The 16,208-nt window shown below is 55.3% G+C and overlaps 2 protein-coding genes across 6 annotated transcripts in view; one reads left to right on the forward strand and one right to left on the reverse strand.

The window, feature by feature from the left end:
• Window positions 1–2,336: 2,336 nt before the first annotated feature.
• LOC144581635 (uncharacterized) lies at window positions 2,337–9,602 on the reverse strand. Of its 2 annotated transcripts, none has more exons than XM_078365954.1 (3): window positions 9,287–9,602; window positions 8,612–9,009; window positions 2,337–6,677 (listed from the first exon to the last, which is right to left on the reverse strand). In XM_078365954.1, the coding sequence occupies exon 3, from the start codon at window positions 5,995–5,997 to the stop codon at window positions 5,299–5,301; it is 699 nt and encodes a 232-aa protein (XP_078222080.1). In that variant the 5' UTR covers window positions 5,998–6,677; window positions 8,612–9,009; window positions 9,287–9,602; the 3' UTR covers window positions 2,337–5,298. The 2 variants fall into 2 exon arrangements, with proteins under 2 accessions (XP_078222080.1, XP_078222079.1); XM_078365953.1 differs by having other exon boundaries at window positions 2,337–8,236.
• A 130-nt stretch (window positions 9,603–9,732) lies between these two features.
• TERT (telomerase reverse transcriptase) overlaps window positions 9,733–16,208 on the forward strand; it is a 37,908-nt gene continuing 31,432 nt past the window's right edge. For all 4 annotated transcript variants that reach the window (XR_013532715.1, XM_078365952.1, XM_035291815.3 and 1 more), the window contains exons 1-2: window positions 9,733–10,040; window positions 10,136–11,456. Coding sequence is in view for 3 of the 4 variants with exons in the window: in XM_078365952.1 (XP_078222078.1) it covers window positions 9,822–10,040; window positions 10,136–11,456 (1,540 nt within the window). In the remaining variant the exon portion in view is untranslated. The remainder of the gene's footprint in view (window positions 10,041–10,135; window positions 11,457–16,208) is intronic.

The raw sequence follows: 16,208 nt of genomic DNA on the forward strand, positions 1-16,208 counted from the left end.
TAGGAATTAACCAAAGAAGTGAAAGGTCTCTACAACGTAAACTATATAACATTGAAAAAAGAAACTGAGGAGGACACACAAAAAAAGTAAAGATATTCCATGTTCGTGGACTAGAAAAATAAATGCTGTTAAAATGTCGATACTACCCAGAGCAATTTACAGATTCAGTGCAATCCCTATTAAAATACTAATGATGTTCTTTACAGAAATAGAAAAAACAATTCTAAAATTTTGATAGAACCACAAAAGACCCAGAATAGCCAAAGCTATCCTGAGCAAAAAGAACAAAACTGGAAGCATCACATGACCTGACTTCAAATTATACTACAAAGCTATAGTAACCCAAAACACATGGTACTGGCATAAAAACACACACATGGACCAATGGAACAGAATAGAGAACCCAGAAACAAATCTATGCTTCTACAGTGAACTCATTTTTGACAAAGGTGCCAAGAACGTACTTTGGAGAAAAGATAATCTCTTCAATAAATGGTGCTGGAGAAACTGGATATCCATATGCAAAATAACAAAACTGAAACTCTGTCTCTCACCATATACAAAAACCAAATCAAAATGGATCAAATCTAAGACCTCGAACTTTGAAACTACTTAAAGAAAATGCTCTCCAGGACATTGGAGTGGACAAAGACTTCTTGAGTAATGTCCTGCAGGCACAGGTAACCAAAGCAGAAACAGACAAAAGGGATCACATCAAGTGAAGAAGCTTCTGCACAGCAGTCAGCAAGAGAAGAGACAACACACAGAATGGGAGAAAATATGTGTAAACTACTCATCTAACAAGGGATTAATAACCAGTATATATAAGGAGGTCAAACTGTAGGGAAAAAAACCTAATACACTGATTTTAAAAAGTAAGCAAAAGATCTGGGTGGACATTTCTCAAAAGAAGTGATATGCGTGGCAAACAGACATCTGAAAATGTGCCCAATGTCACTGATCATCCAAGAAATGCAAATAAAAACTACTATGAGATGTCGCCTCGCCCCAGTTAAAATGGCTTTTATCCAAAAGACAGGCAGTAACAAATGCTGGTGAGGATGTGAAGAAAAGCGAACCCCTGGACGCTGTTGGTGGGAATGTCGATTAGTATCACTGTGGAGAGGAGTTTGAAAGTTCCTCAAAAATACTGAAAATAGAGATACCATATTTATCCAGCAAAGCCAGATACCCAAAAGAAAGGAAACCCATGTGTCAAAGAGCTAACTCCACCCCACATTTACTGCAGCCCTGTTCACAACCGCCAAGGCTTGGAAGCAAACTGTCCATCAACAAACGGATAAAGAAAATGCGGTACCCATACACGATGGAGTACTATGCAGCCATCAAAAAGAATGGGATCCTGCCATTTGCAACAGCATAGGTGGTACTGGATGTCATTATGTTAAGTGAAATAAGCCAGGCACAGAAAGACACACATTTCATGTTCTACCTTATTTGTGGGAGCTAAACATTTTAAAAATTGACACGAAATAGAGAGTAGAATGGTGGTCCCAGAGGGGTGGGAAACAGTCTGATTAGAGTCAACATAATTTATTGAATGTTTTAAGATAACTAAAATAGTATAATTGGATTGTTTGCAACACAAAGAAAGGATCAATGCCTGAGGTGACAGATACATTTACCCGGATATGATTATTACACATCATATGCCTGTATTGAAATATCTCATGTGCCCTATAAATATAAACCCTACTGTATTAAAAATTACAGTTTTAATGGCCAGGTGTGGTGGCTCGTGTCTGTAATCCTAGCACTTTGGGAGGCCGAGATGGATGGATCACCTGAGGTCAGGAGTTTGAGACCAGCGTGGCCAACTTGATGAAAACCTGTCTCTACTAAAGATACAAAAATGAGCTGGACGCGGTGGCACGCGCCTGTAGTCCCGCTACTCAGAGGCTGAGGCAGGAGAATTGCTTGGACCTGGGAGGTGGAGTTTGCAGTGAGCTGAGATCACGCCACTGCACTCCAGCCTGGGTGACAGAGCAAGACTCTGTCTCAAAACAAAACAAAGAGGAAAATTAAAATTTTAACTTATGTACCTTATAAAAATATACTCTACTATATTAGAAATTAAAAACTAAAGCAACTATTAAAGGTAATTACCCAGTTAATCTAAAGTAAGCACAATGTATTGTGGGGTTTCTAACTTCTGGACAAGTGAAGTTATCGCCACAATGGCAGAAACGCCAGGAGGGGCAGTGGAGTTACTGTGGTTAGACGCTCACACTCTCTGCAAGTGACTTAATTGCAAGCAAAGACAGGCTGGGAGAAGTTAAAGAGGCATCCTATAAACCCTGAAACACCTGCTAATGCGGTGAAAGGTGATCTTTATTAATTACCAACAATCACAGATTTCTCTGAAACAGCTGCAGAATCGGCGTACGTGACTGCACTGCGTTTTTGTGTCCCTCTTGCTTCTTCCACCTCTCATCCATGGTGCTTTTGTTCTTGTGTGCTTGGAGATTTTTGATCGCATGTTCAGGTTTGGTTAAACTTAATCTGTATGACTCGATCCCGAAACCACAAGTGTTGGTGATTTCCTCCAGGAAGAATTAGAGTCCTCGCAGGAAGCAAGTGGCTCTGTGGACCTGAGCCGCTTCAGATCCTCCAGGGTCCCTGCCCAAGACCCAGGCGCAAGGCAGGGGCCTGATGACCTGAGGGCAGGGAGGCGAGGGTGAGGAGGGGCGACGAGAGGCTGCCTCGGGCGCTGAGCAAGGCATGAAGTGCCCTTATTTATGCTTTTCAAAGATTGCTCTGGATGCCACCTGGAAAAGGTGGCCAGCGGGAATGGAAGAAGTCAGAAGCTTCCTGCACAAACCTAGGTCGGCTCACCATGGCGCGTACTGGAGGGAGAGGCGTCAAGGGCACCGGAAGTGTGGCTTAAATCTTTCTTTCATCTTAAGCAGTGACCAAGGTGTATTCTGAAGGAAGCTTGAGTTGGGTGTCCTCTTTAAAACAGAAAGTCACGGAAGCACCCTGAAAACCAGACGCCCGGCTCTGTGGCCGTTCACCTGTTTCCTCTCTCGCCCTTGCGGTTTCTGATCAGGACAGAGCGACCCCACAGAGCTTCTCTGAGCCCCTGCTGACGACCCTCTTGCAAAGGGTTCCACAGACTCCCACCCTGGACAGAGGAGTCTGCGCCCGGCTTAATGACAAACCGGGATGCGGCTGGGAGCAGACAGCGATGCGGGATTGAAAGACTTAATTCCATGAGTAAATTCAACCTTTCAGCATCCGAATGGATAATTTTATCTTACTATTTTCTTAAATTTCATCAAATAGCATTCAGGAGTGCAGAAACCCAAAGGCATCAAACAGGAACTGAGCTATGTTTGCCGAGGCCCAAGGATTTAATAACCACATTCAGAGGGATTTTTCGCCCTAAGTACTTTTTATTGGTTTTCATACAGTGGCTTATGGTGCAAGGGAAGGTACATGAGGAGAGGGGCGGGTGGGAGGACCATGAGCGTGGCAAAGCTGCCAGGGAGAGCGTCCCCAGGCCTAGGTGGCTGACAGCAGGACCACTGACCGTCCCCCATGGGCTGCCGCATTCGGCAACATGAAGACGGTCACTCTGTGTGTGACCCAGGAGCCCAGGCCAGCTTCCTGTGCCCGCCCACACAAGCCCGGGAAGTCACGGAGCCTGGAACCTGTGGGAACAGACATGGCCCTTGCCTGCCCGCTCCCCTGGGGGGTTGGGGGTAAGGAGTTCGTGTATGAAATGGCCATGTCACTTACACCACTCCACTGATGGGGACTGTCACTCCCATCATGATTCATCTTCACCACTAAGGACTGAACAATGATTCCAGCCACGTCTTCAGGCGGGACAGACCACCACAAACTCAGTACAAACACCATTCTTTTACTGCACCCAAAGAGCCCTGTCCACATTCCTGATGGATAGAGACCAGGAGAGAGGACGAGGCTTTCAGCCAGCAGGTGGGTGGCAATAGCGGCTGGGACAGTCTGTTCCTTTAGACTAGGAGAGCCTGCGAAACAGAGGACCCCGAGGCTGTCCCAGCAGGCAGTCCCCCAGATTCTAGGGCCTGGCTGCTGTTTCCCGAGGGAGCCATCTGCCCTGGAGACTCACCCTGGGGTGCCACACTGAGGCCAGCTGTGCCCCCACACCCTCTGCCTCCAGGGCTCAGCGTCTCCAGCAGCCTCCTAAGCCCCGGGTGGGCCCGTGTTCCTCTCCTCTCCCTCTGTGCCTTGTCTCAGCAACGTGGCTCGCATAGTTCCTCCTTACGTTGGGTGTCTGTCTCCTTCCCCAACACTCACATGTGTTGAAGGGAGGAGGTTCTGCACCTCCTAGACTGGCTCGTCTGAGCCTCAACCTGGCTTGTGGCAGATGCAGGTTCCTGGTGTCCAGCTGCGCCGGGGCCTCCCTTTCCAGGCCCTCCTGCTCTCCTGGCATCTGCCGGGCCATCACCATGTTCTTCTGCTGCTGTGCGCCCCTCCACGTCCAGCCAGTTGTGTCTCTGTCCACTAGGGTCTCGGGGATTTTATAGGCACAGGATGGGGCTGCAGTGACCAGGTGGTCTTGGGAAATGCAACATTTGTGTGTGAAGGTAGGAGCGCCTGGCCTCAACTGGGTCTGTGGGCACAGGCTGGGGCTGGAGCACTCGCCGGGGACTCACCGTTCTCTGCCCAGCTCTTCCCTGCCCCCTCCCTCTGGAGCACAGGGTGGCAGTTTCCACAAGAGCTAAGCATCTTCTTACCAAGAGACCCAGCGGTCACACTCCTGGACATTGATCCCAGAGCCCTGGGAATTCACGTGATCATGCACGTCGCGCACAAACTCGCGTCCACAACTGACCACAGCAGTTTGAAGAGCTGCAAAGTGGGGAAATTGCTGCTAAAATGTCCTTGGACAAAACGGTCAAACAGACTGGCCCGTCTGTGCCATGGACAGCTCCTCAGCAGTGCAGAGAACACGCCATTCATAAACGCAGGAAGTTCCTGGTTCTAACGGAGTATTGGCTTAGTTATGGGGGACATAACCATGGGGTATCCCTCCGGGATGAGGGAACCCGGAGGACGTGCCATCTTTGCCACACCCAAGTGTCCTGGGCAGGATAATGCCCCAGAGATGCCGGTGTCCTGATGGACAGAACCCACCCGGCCCTGGGACCATCCAGGGTCATTCGGGATTACATGAAGGCTGGAAAAGTAATCCAGGGGTTCTGGGAGGAGGCGGGCATCAGGGTCAGAGATGGGAGGCCGGGATGATGGAGGCAGAGTCAGGCAGAGGCTGAAGAGGGAGGAGGGCCCTCAAGCCCAGGCCTGTGAGCACCCTGGGAAGCCGGAAAAGGTAGGGAAGGGACCCTCCCCGGGGTCTGCAGCAGGAAGGCGCAGCTCGCCTTTAGCCCACCAGTGCCCATCGCGGACCTCTGGCCTCCACACCGTAGGAGGGCACCCTCGATGTAGAAGGGCACCCGCGCCATAGGAGAGCGCCCTCACCTTAGGAGGGCACTCACACCGTGGGAGGGCACCCACGCCGTAGGAGAGCCTCCTCACCTTAGGAGGGCACACACGCCGTGGGAGGGCACCCGCGCCATAGGAGAGCACCATCACCTTAGGAGGGCACTCACACCATGGGAGGGCACCCACGCCGTAGGAGAGCACCATCACCTTAGGAGGGCACGCACGCCGTGGGAGGGCACCCGCGCCGTAGGAGAGCCTCCTCACCTTAGGAGGGCACAGACGCCGTGGGAGGGCACCCGCGCCGTAGGAGAGCCTCCTCACCTTAGGAGGGCACGCATGCCGTGGGAGGGCACCCGCGCCGTAGGAGAGCCTCCTCACCTTAGGAGGGCACAGACGCCGTGGGAGGGCACCCGCGCCGTAGGAGAGCACCATCACCTTAGGAGGGCACGCACGCCGTGGGAGGGCACCCGCGCCGTAGGAGAGCCTCCTCACCTTAGGAGGGCACAGACGCCGTGGGAGGGCACCTGCGCCGTAGGAGAGCACCATCACCTTAGGAGGGCACGCACGCCGTGGGAGGGCACCCGCGCCGTAGGAGAGCCTCCTCACCTTAGGAGGGCACAGACGCCGTGGGAGGGCACCCGCGCCGTAGGAGAGCCTCCTCACCTTAGGAGGGCACGCATGCCGTGGGAGGGCACCCGCGCCGTAGGAGAGCCTCCTCACCTTAGGAGGGCACGGACACCGTGGGAGGGCACCCGTGCCGCCCTTCTAGCACAAAGCGTGTGGGCATTTGCAGCAGCAGGAAACCGAAGTGCTGCGCATCTCGGATTATTTCAGAACAAAAGTTTACAGAAACGTCCAAGTCAGGACTAAAGCGCCTTTGGGGAAGGAAAGCGCAGGCTTGAGTGATTTATTCGGCCAGTTTATTTTATTTATTTCCTTAGTTTTTGAGACAGTTTCACTGTTGTTGCGCAGGCTGGAGTGCGGTGGCGGGATCTTGGCTCACTGCAGCCTCTGCCACCCAGGTTTAAGTGATTGTCCTGCCCCAGCCTCCCAAGCAGCTGGTATTACAGGCGCCACCACCATGCTGGCTAATTCTGTAATTTTAGTAGAGATGGGGTTTCATCGCGTTGGCCAGGCTGGTCTCGAACTCCTGATCTCAGGTGATCTGCTGACCTCAGCCTCCCAGGCAGCTGGTATTACAGGCGCCACCACCATGCTGGCTAATTCTGTAATTTTAGTAGAGATGGGGTTTCATCGTGTTGGCCAGGCTGGTCTCGAACTCCTGACCTCAGGTGATCTGCCGACCTCAGCCTCCCAGAGTGCTAGGATGTGAGCCACCACGCCTGGCCTACTGAACCATTTTGAAACTTCCCTGGGCTCAAGTCACACCCTCTGGTCAGGAGTTTATGGAGTTGTTTCCCCTTTACTCAGAAGTTTCCCTTTGATATTTTCTGTAATTCCTCGTAGACAGGAAAGACCGTCTCTTGATGTATCCAGTTTCTGTGACCATCTGTTATGCTGTGGGACCCAATGCAGGGGCCATGATGCCCCCACCCTGCCAGTGGCTGAGGGGCTGCAGGCCTCAGGTCCCAGCAGAGTCACCGTCTGCCAGGAGGAAGCCAATGTAGAATCAGGGTGCAAGTGTGGACACCGTCCTGAGCCTCAACATCTCAGTGTGTGCTGAGACACTGAGATTTAAGTAGAAATTAAAGGCCATCCTGCCTACTCGGCTGGTATTGTGCCCCTTTCCTAACCCCCCAGGGGCAGAGAGTTCCTTTCACTCCTTCTGTGGAGAAAGGAACAATACTTTATTTTTCACGGCTGGTACAGAATCCACTCTGTCTCTTTTTGTTAATTTGTTTTAGATGGAGTTCCACTCTTGTTGCCCAGGCTGGAGTGCAATGGTGCCATCTCGGCTCACTGCAACCTCCGCCTCCCAGGTTCAAGCGATTCTTCTGCCTCAGCCTCCCAAGCAGCTGGAATTACAGGTGCCTGTTACCACGCCCAGCTAATTTTTTTTGTATTTTTAGTAAACACAGGGTTTCACCATGTTGGCCAGGCTGGTCTTGAACTCCTGACCTCAGGTAATCCACCTGCCTTGGCCTCCCAAAGTGCTGGGATTACAGGTGTGAGCCACTGCACACAGCCCAGAATCCACTCTGTTTAGAAATATCTGGGTCTGAAAGAGGAAGCTCACCCCACTCAAGTGTTGTGGGGTTTTAAGCCAATGATAGAATCTGTTTATCTGTTTTTCTTAGAACATTCTTTTTTTTTTTTTTTTTTTTGAGACAGTCTTGCTCCTTCGCCAGGCGCCAGGCTGGAGTGCAGCGGTGCAATCTTGACTCACTGCAATTCTTGGGTTCAAACCATTCTCCTGCCTCAGCTTCCCAGGTAGCTAGCTGGGACTATAGGTGAGCGCCACCACATCCAGCTAATTTTTGTATTTTTAGTACAGACAGGGTTTCACCATGTTGGCCAGTATGGTCTCCATCTCTTGACCTCGTGATCCGCCCACCTCGGCCTCCCAAAGTGCTGGGATTACAGGCAGAGCCACCGGGCCGGCCTCTTAGAACATTCTTAATGTTTTCCGTTGTGATGACTGAGACAGCATCAGCTTTTCAAAGATAGACCAACTGCACCCATAATACTGGGGCGTCTTCGATTTTCACTGAAAGCTGGGAGACCTCTCCTCCTCCTGGACGTGGTGTCAGTCACTCCAGTGTAATCTTCCGCCTGAGTTTCTTCTATTCCCTCTTTTAAAATTAGGTTTTCTGTGTTGGTTTCTCTGGGGGAACCAGAGTAAGCTACAACTTAACTTTTGTTGGAACGAATTTTCCACATCAGCCCCTTTGCCCGAGTCCAGTGACAATTCACAAACACAGCCCTTTAAAAAGACTTTGGATTCACTAAGGGGATTTCTAGAAGAGCAACCTGTAATCCTAAGTATTTACAAGGTGAGGCGAACCCCTAGCGAGTGTGATGGCTCAGGGAGGGCGCGAGGCCTGTTCAAATGCTAGGCCCATAAATAAAGCAATTTCCGCCCACACTCTCGGAAAGTAGGAAAGGTTACATTGAAGGTTGCATCTGTTAGCATTTCAGTGTTTGCCGACCTCAGCTACACGCTCCCCGCAAAGCCTCTGGAGACCCAGAAGTTTCTTACCTCCTAGATGCAAACTTGAGCAGCCGGAGTTGGGGCTCGGGGAAGTCCTCGGCTGTGCCCGGGCCCTGGGTCTGCAGGGGCCCAGCGGCTGCGTGGCTTCCTCAGCTGGGCTGGAGGTCGGGCCTTCTGGTTCAGCGGTCCGAGGCTGTAGCCAGGTGCCCGGACCCCCGAGGCTGCCCTCCTCCCTCTGCGGGTGGGAGTGACCGGAGTTTGGCCTCAGCTGGTGGACACCGCGCCAGGGCCCAGGGTAAAGGCAGCTGCGGCAGGTGTGAGGCCCCCAGTGCCGGGCCAGAGGAGCACCTGACTGCATGTCCCACCCTTCCTCGACGCGACGGCCCGGTGGGTGAACAGATCTGAGGTGGTTTGCTCATGGTGGGGACCCCTCGCGGCCTAAGAACCTGCAAAGAGAAAAGGAGACCAAGTCGCGGGGAAGTACTGCCCGTGGGCAGGGAGGCGCTCCGAGAGCCCCGCGTGCCCGTCCCGGGAGCGCTGTGCCCTGGGGGTCGTCCCCAGCCGCGTCTACGCGCTTCGGTCCTCCCCCGGAGCCCTGCATTCCCAGGGCCGGGAGCCCGCCGCCCTGCTTCTTCCCGACGTTCCCCGTCCGGACCGGGGGACAGCCCTGGCTCTAGGGGTCGGGCCCATCTGGGAAAGCCATGAAGTGAGCGCCCCACGCACCTGTGCCCAGGGCCACCGCCCCTCCCTCGGGTTACCCCGCGCTTGGGCTGACGTCACCCCTCTCTGCGGGGCCCTCGCTGGGGTCGCTGCACCCTGCGAGCGGCGGCGGCGCGCGGGCGGGAAGCGCGTCCCAGACCCCCGGGTCCGCACGGAGCAGCTGCGCGGTCGAGGCCAGGCCAGGCCGGGATCCCGGTGGATTCGGGGGCGCAGACGCCCGGGACTGCGCTGCCCACGTGGCGGAGGGAGAGGGACCCAGGCTTCCTAAACCCGGCCCGCCCCCGCCCTCACCTAGCTCCGCCGACTCCGCGCGGACCCCGCCCCCGTCCCCGTCCCGACCCCTCCCCGTCCCCGGTCCCCGGCCCCGCCCCCTCCGGCCCTCTCCGCCCCCTCCCCTCCAGCCCCGCCCCTCACTCTCCGGCCCCGCCCCTTCCTCTCCGCGGTCCCGCCTTCTCTTGGGGCGCAGGTTGGAGGCTGACCGCGCCGCGTCTTGCTGCGCACGTGGGACGCCGCGCTCCGGCCCTTGCAGTCCACCGCGATGCCGCGCGCGCCACGCTGCCGAGCCGTGCGCTCCCTGCTGCGCAGCCGCTACCGCGAGGTGCTGCCGCTGGCCACGTTTGTGCGGCGCCTGGGGCCCGAGGGCCGGCGGCTCGTGCAGCGCGGGGACCCGGCGGCTTTTCGCGCGCTGGTGGCGCAGTGCCTGGTGTGCGTGCCCTGGGACGCACGGCCGCCCCCCGCCGCCCCATCCTTCCACCAGGTGGGGTACCCGGGGTCCGCGTCCGGCGCGGGGGTGGGAGCGGAGCGGCGCGCGCACCCCCGGCGGGCGACTCAGGGCGCTTCCCCCGCCCGCAGGTGTCCCCCCTGAAGGAGCTGGTGGCCCGGGTGCTGCAGAGGCTTTGCGAGCGTGGCGCGAGGAACGTGCTGGCCTTCGGCTTCGCGCTGCTGGATGGCGCCGGCGGCGGCCCCCCCGAGGCCTTCACCACCAGCGTGCGCAGCTACCGGCCCAACACGGTGACCGAGACGCTGCGCGGCAGCGGGGCGTGGGCGCTGCTGCTGCGCCGCCTGGGCGACGACGTGCTGGTTTACCTGCTGGCGCACTGCGCGCTCTACGTGCTGGTGGCTCCCAGCTGCGCCTACCAGGTGTGCGGGCCGCCGCTGTACGAGCTCCGCACTGCGCCCGAGCCCCGGCCCGCGCCACACGCGGCTGGGACGCGAAGGGGCCTGGGACGCAAACGGGCCTGGAGCAGCAGCGTCAAGGAGCCCGGGGTCCGCCTGGGCCTGCCAGCCCCGGGTGAGAGAAGGCGCCGGGGCAGCGCCAGCGTAAGTCCACCGTGGCCCAAGAGGCCCAGGTGTGGGCCTGCCCTGGAGCCGGAGCGGACGCCTGTGGGGCAGGGATCTCGGGCGCACCCCGGCAGGACACGTGGACCGAGTGGCCACGGTTTCTGCGTGGTATCACCTGTGGGAGCAGCCGAGGAAGCCCCTGGCGCATGCCACTCGTACCCATCAGCGGGCCACCAGCCCGGGGCGGGGCCCCCATCCAAATCGCGGTCACCGCAGCCCCGGGACACGCCATGTCCCCTGGTCTATGCCGAGACCAAGCACTTCCTCTACTCTTCGGGTGCCCAGGAGCGGCTTCGGCCCTCCTTCCTACTCAGCGCCCTGCGCCCCAGCCTGACGGGCGCCCGCAGGCTCCTGGACACCATCTTTCTGGGTTCGAGGCCAGGGACGCCCCGCAGGCTGCCCCGCCTGCCCCAGCGCTACTGGCAGATGCGGCCCCTGTTTCTGGAGCTGCTCAGGAACCACGCGCGGTGCCCCTACGGGGCGCTCCTCAAGACACACTGCCCACTGCGGACTGCGGTCACCCCGGCGGCCCGTGTCTGTGCCCAGGAGCCCCTGGGTTCTGTGGCAGCCCCCGAGGAGGAGGACACAGACCCTCGTCGCCTGGTGCAGCTGCTCCGCCAGCACAGCAGCCCCTGGCAGGTGTACAGCTTCCTGCGGGCCTGCCTTCGCCGGCTGGTGCCTCCCGGCCTCTGGGGCTCCAGGCACAACGAGCGTCGCTTCCTCAGGAACACCAAGAAGTTCATCTCTCTGGGGAAGCATGCCAAGCTCTCGCTGCAGGAGCTGACCTGGAAGATGAGCGTGCGTGACTGCGCTTGGCTGCGCAGGAGCCCAGGTGAGGAGAGGGTGGCCGTCGAGGTCCCAGGCCCCAGAGCTTAATGCAGAAGGGGTTCAGAAAAGAGGGCAGGCAGAGCCCTGGTCCTCTGGTCTGCATCACGTGGGCACACGTGGCTTCTTGCTCAGGACGTCAGTGGACGTGGTGATCTCTGCCTCTGCGCTCTCTCTCCCGTCCAGTTTGCATAAAGCTATGAGGTTCGCCTTCAGGTTTTTTATGGACGTGCAGTTTCCAGGCGCTGAGGCCAGAGCAGTGAACAGACGGGGCGGGGCGTGCTGTGGAGCTGGGGTGCTCACAAGGTGGGGAAGCGGGTGGAAGCACAGACACTCTTGGCAGAGTGCCTGCAGGTTACCTATAATCCCCTTCACGATTTCAAGGATAGGAATGGGAGTTGAGGACAAAAACTCCCTCTTCCTGGGGTGGGAGGGAAGGGTTTTGCAGGTGCACATGGTCAGCCAATATGCAGGTTTGTATTTAAGATTTAATTGTGTTGGTGGCTCACATCTGTTATCCCAGTACTTTCGGAGGCAGAGGCAGGTGGATCACCTGAGGTCAGGAGTTCGAGACCAGCCTGGCCAACATGGCGAACGCCCATCTCTACTAAAAATGCAAAAACCAATTGGGCACGGTGGCGTGTGCCTGTAATCCCAGCTACTCAGGAGGCTGAGGCAGAAGAATCACTTTAACCCGGGAGGTTGCAGTGAGCTGAAATGGTGCCATTGCACTCCATCCTGGGTGACAAGAGTGAAACTGTCTCAAAAACAAAACAAAAAAATGGTGCATTGATTCTGCCAGGACAGAGTAGAGGGAGGGAGATAAAGAAGGCTGTCCTCCAGCACAGGTCCTGGTCCTGTCTGTAGGAGTGAAGAAGGCCACGTGGGAGCAGAGGACAGCAGATGGCTCCTGCTCAGGGAAGGGACGGTGCTGTGGGTGTTCGGGGGACAGTGCTGCTGGGTCCTGCCGTGTCCCCGCTCTGTTTTTCTGGGTTTGATGTGGAGGCACCTCTGCTGCACCCCCCTGTTGGCTCCCAGCACTCCCAGGCCTTGCAGTGGCAGCCGGAACAGGCCCTCCTCCTCACAAAATCCCAAGACATCGAAGACTTCCGGAAGTAGGGCCCTGGCAGAGACCATGTCTGCAGAGCCGTCCGCCCATGCTGGCTTCTCATTAGAGTCGCCTGTGGTGGGGGCTTTCATTCCTGGTCCCGTTCAGGAAGACCCTCGTGGCAGCGGCCTGTGCACCTGTTCTGCCAGCACCGCGGCGGGTGCGTAGCTTCCTGTGGCTGAGCCGCTGTTCAGGTTCCCTTAGGGTCCCGGGACTGGCTGGAGGAGGGTGACCACTTTCCTGGGGCTCTTTTTTATGATGGCAAAAATCATACAATGTGAGATTGGCCCTCCTAGCACGATCTTCCGTGTACAGTGCAGAATTGCTAACTTGGCCTAGTGTCTACAACAGGTCACTCAAACTGCTACGTCTTGCATGACTGAAGTCCCTAACCTGTTGAACAGCAGTTGCCTGCCACGTGCTGTGGCTCCGGTGGCCACACCGAGTCGGATAAGCAGTCGTGCCACCCGTTCTAGCTTCCTTCGAGGGAGGAGAGTTTGAGTGCTCTGATCAGGAATCTGCCTGCCATCATTGCTGTTCTCTGATTTTAGATGAGGTCACAATCTGCCCCTGGCTTGTGCAGGGAGTGAGGCTCTGTCCCAGGTGTCCCTGTCGTGTGTGGGTGAGTTTTGGTCCTGGGTGTCCTTGGCTTTTGCTCTCTTGTGCTATGCTTCTGTACATCTGCTGTTTCTGTGGCCACAGCCACGCCAGTCGCCTGGATAAATGGTGCAGGCACCGGGCCGGTCCCCAAGCCTATCTTTTCTCGTCCTGGGCTCTTCTTGGTCACTTCCTCCTTCCATGTTGCTGCCGGGACACAGGACTCTGCAGGTTCTCACTTCCCCCCTGCTTCAGGTCTGGCTTGCTTCTGTCTGACCTGGCTTGCTTCTGTCTGACCTGGCTTGCCCACCCCTGTGGCCACCCCCGTTCCTGCCACACACTTGCTGCCAGTATTCCTCTCCCAGCTCGCCCCGTGCCGAGGCTGGACTGCCAGGCTGCCTGTGTCTGCTGCCAAGTGTTGCTGGAGACATACCAGAAGGGTTCTCTGTGGCCGGAAGGAAAACAGGCACCTCAGTCCCTCACTTGTCCTGTTTTCTCCCAAGCTGCCCATCCGCTCAGCCCCCCTTGGGTGGGCGGCAACGCTTATTACCTTATTCTGGGCACCTTTGGCTTGTTGCTGAGGCTGGGCTCTGCCTCCAGTCACCCCTCACGTGAACTGACATCCAGCCACAGGTTGCAGTGTCTCCATCCCTCTCCTGCTCTGAGACCCACATCAAGGGCCAGTGTCTCAGCCTGGCTTTGTCAGACTTAATCTGGGTCTTTGTTTTGAATTTCACTAGTTTACCTCGGATGTTTCTGTCTTTGCAGTGGATGCTTTCTTTCGGTTTATTCTTTCATTCCTTTTCTAACCTCTTAGCTTAGCTCTGCATTTCCCTCTAAGTGCTGCCTCAGCTGCAGCCTGCACTTTGGTGTGAAATAATGTTGACTTCAGCTACTTTTAGGAGTTCTTAAAGTACCTAATAGTGTTAATACTTTTAAGTATTCCCGTTCTTTTTTTGTTTGTGCACTCTGTGTTTTGATGTGAAGTCATTTTGATATCAGACCCTTTTAAGTATTGTTTAGCTTATTCTTTGATCAGTGAGTTTTAAGAATATTGTCCAGATACATTGAGTATTTTAAGTTACGTTGTTATTGATTTCTAACTCAGTTATCTAGCGGTCTGTATAATACCAATTAATTTGAAGTTTGTGATCTAGTGTGTGGGTGGCTTCCAGAAATGTCCATGGTATATTTGACACCCTGTAGATAGCAGCCATGTTCACTATATCCAGCTTATTAGGGTTCTGCACAAAGCTTCTGTCTCCTTCTAGATGCATGAAATTGCAAGAGGTAGGCCAAGTCCCTCACCTAGGGGATGGGTCTGTCATTTCTTCTCGTTTGGTGGCATTTATGCAGGGCATTATTAGGTTCGTGCACCTGGTAGAATTTTTATCTTCCTGATGAGTGAATCTTTTGTAGACTTCTATGTTTCTAGTAATTTAGTCACTCTTTGTAAATTGCTCTTAGTGCTGCCACACTGGGCTTCTTTTGATTAGTATTTTCCTGCTGTGTTGGTTTTCTGTCTTTAATTTATATTTTCCTTTCCTTTTTTTTTGTTTTTTTTTTTTTTGAGACAGAGTCTCGCTCTGTTGACCAGGGTAAGTGCAGGAATGCAGTCACGGCTCTCTGTAACCTTTACCTCCTGGCCTGAGGGATCCTCTCACCTCAGCCTCCTGAGTAGCTGGAACTACAGACAAGTGCCACTACACCTAGCTAATTTTTAAATTTAATTTTTTTCTGGAGACAGGGTCTTGCTGTGTTTCCCAGGCTGGTCTCAAAGTTTTGGACTCAAGGGATCCACCTACCTTGGCTTCCCAAAGTGCTGAGTTACAGGCATGAGCCACTGTGCCTGGCCTAACATAAAAGCACTTTTATGTTTTTATAGTGTAGGTATGTCTCATTAACAACACGCAGGTGAATTTCCAGTCCAGTCTGACAGTGTTTGTTTAGCTGGGTAACTTGATTTGTTTTCATTGTTCATCGCTAGAGACCTGTCTATGCACTTTGATTTTCCATTTGCCTTTCCGTGTCCTCATTCTCTGTTTCTCAGCTTCCTGCTGAGGGCACACTTCCTGCCGAGTTTGCACTTCCTGGGCTTCCAAGGGTGCTCTTCCTGCCGAGTTGGCACTTCCTGGGCTTCCAAGGGTGCTCTTCCTGCCGAGTTGGCACTTCCTGGGCTTCCAAGGGCGCACTTCCTGCCGAGTTTGCACTTCCTGCACTTCAGAGGGCGTACTTCCTGCCGAGTTTGCACTTCCTGGGCTTCCAAGGGCGCTCTTCCTGCCGAGTTTGCACTTCCTGCACTTCAGAGGGCGCACTTCCTGCCGAGTTGGCACTTCCTGGGCTTCCAAGGGCGCTCTTCCTGCCGAGTTGGCACTTCCTGGGCTTCCAAGGGCGCTCTTCCTGCCGAGTTTGCACTTCCTGCACTTCAGAGGGCGCACTTCCTGCCGAGTTTGCACTTCCTGGGCTTCCAAGGGCGCTCTTCCTGCTGAGTTTGCACTTCCTGCACTTCAGAGGGCGCTCTTCCTGCCGAGTTGGCACTTCGAGGGTGAGCTTCCTGCTGAATGTGCACTTCCTGCGCTTCCAAGGGTGCTCTTCCTGTCGAGTTTGTACTTTCTGCGCTTCCGAGGGCGCTCTTCTTGCTGAGTTTGCACTTCCTGCACTTCAGAGGGCGCACTTCCTGCTGAGTTTGCACTTCCTGGGCTTCCAAGGGCGCTCTTCCTGCCGAGGGTGCTCTTCCTGCCGAGGGTGCTCTTCCTGCCGAGGGTGCTCTTCCTGCCGAGTTTGCATTTCCTGCGCTTCCGAGGGCGCTCTTCCTGCTGAGTTTGCACTTCCTGCGCTTCCAAGGCTGCTCTTCCTGCCGAGGGTGCTCTTCCTGCTGAGTTTGCACTTCCTGCGCTTCCGAGGGCGCTCTTCCTGCCGAGGGTGCTCTTCCTGCTGAGTTTGCACTTCCTGCGCTTCCAAGGGTGCTCTTCCTGCCGAGGGTGCTCTTCCTGCCGAGTTTGTGCTTCCAAGGGTGCTCTTCCTGCCGAGTTTGCACTTCCTGTGCTTCCGAGG

Source organism: Callithrix jacchus, chromosome 2 (assembly GCF_049354715.1).
Source record: "Callithrix jacchus isolate 240 chromosome 2, calJac240_pri, whole genome shotgun sequence".
Classification (NCBI taxonomy): domain Eukaryota; kingdom Metazoa; phylum Chordata; class Mammalia; order Primates; family Cebidae; genus Callithrix; species Callithrix jacchus.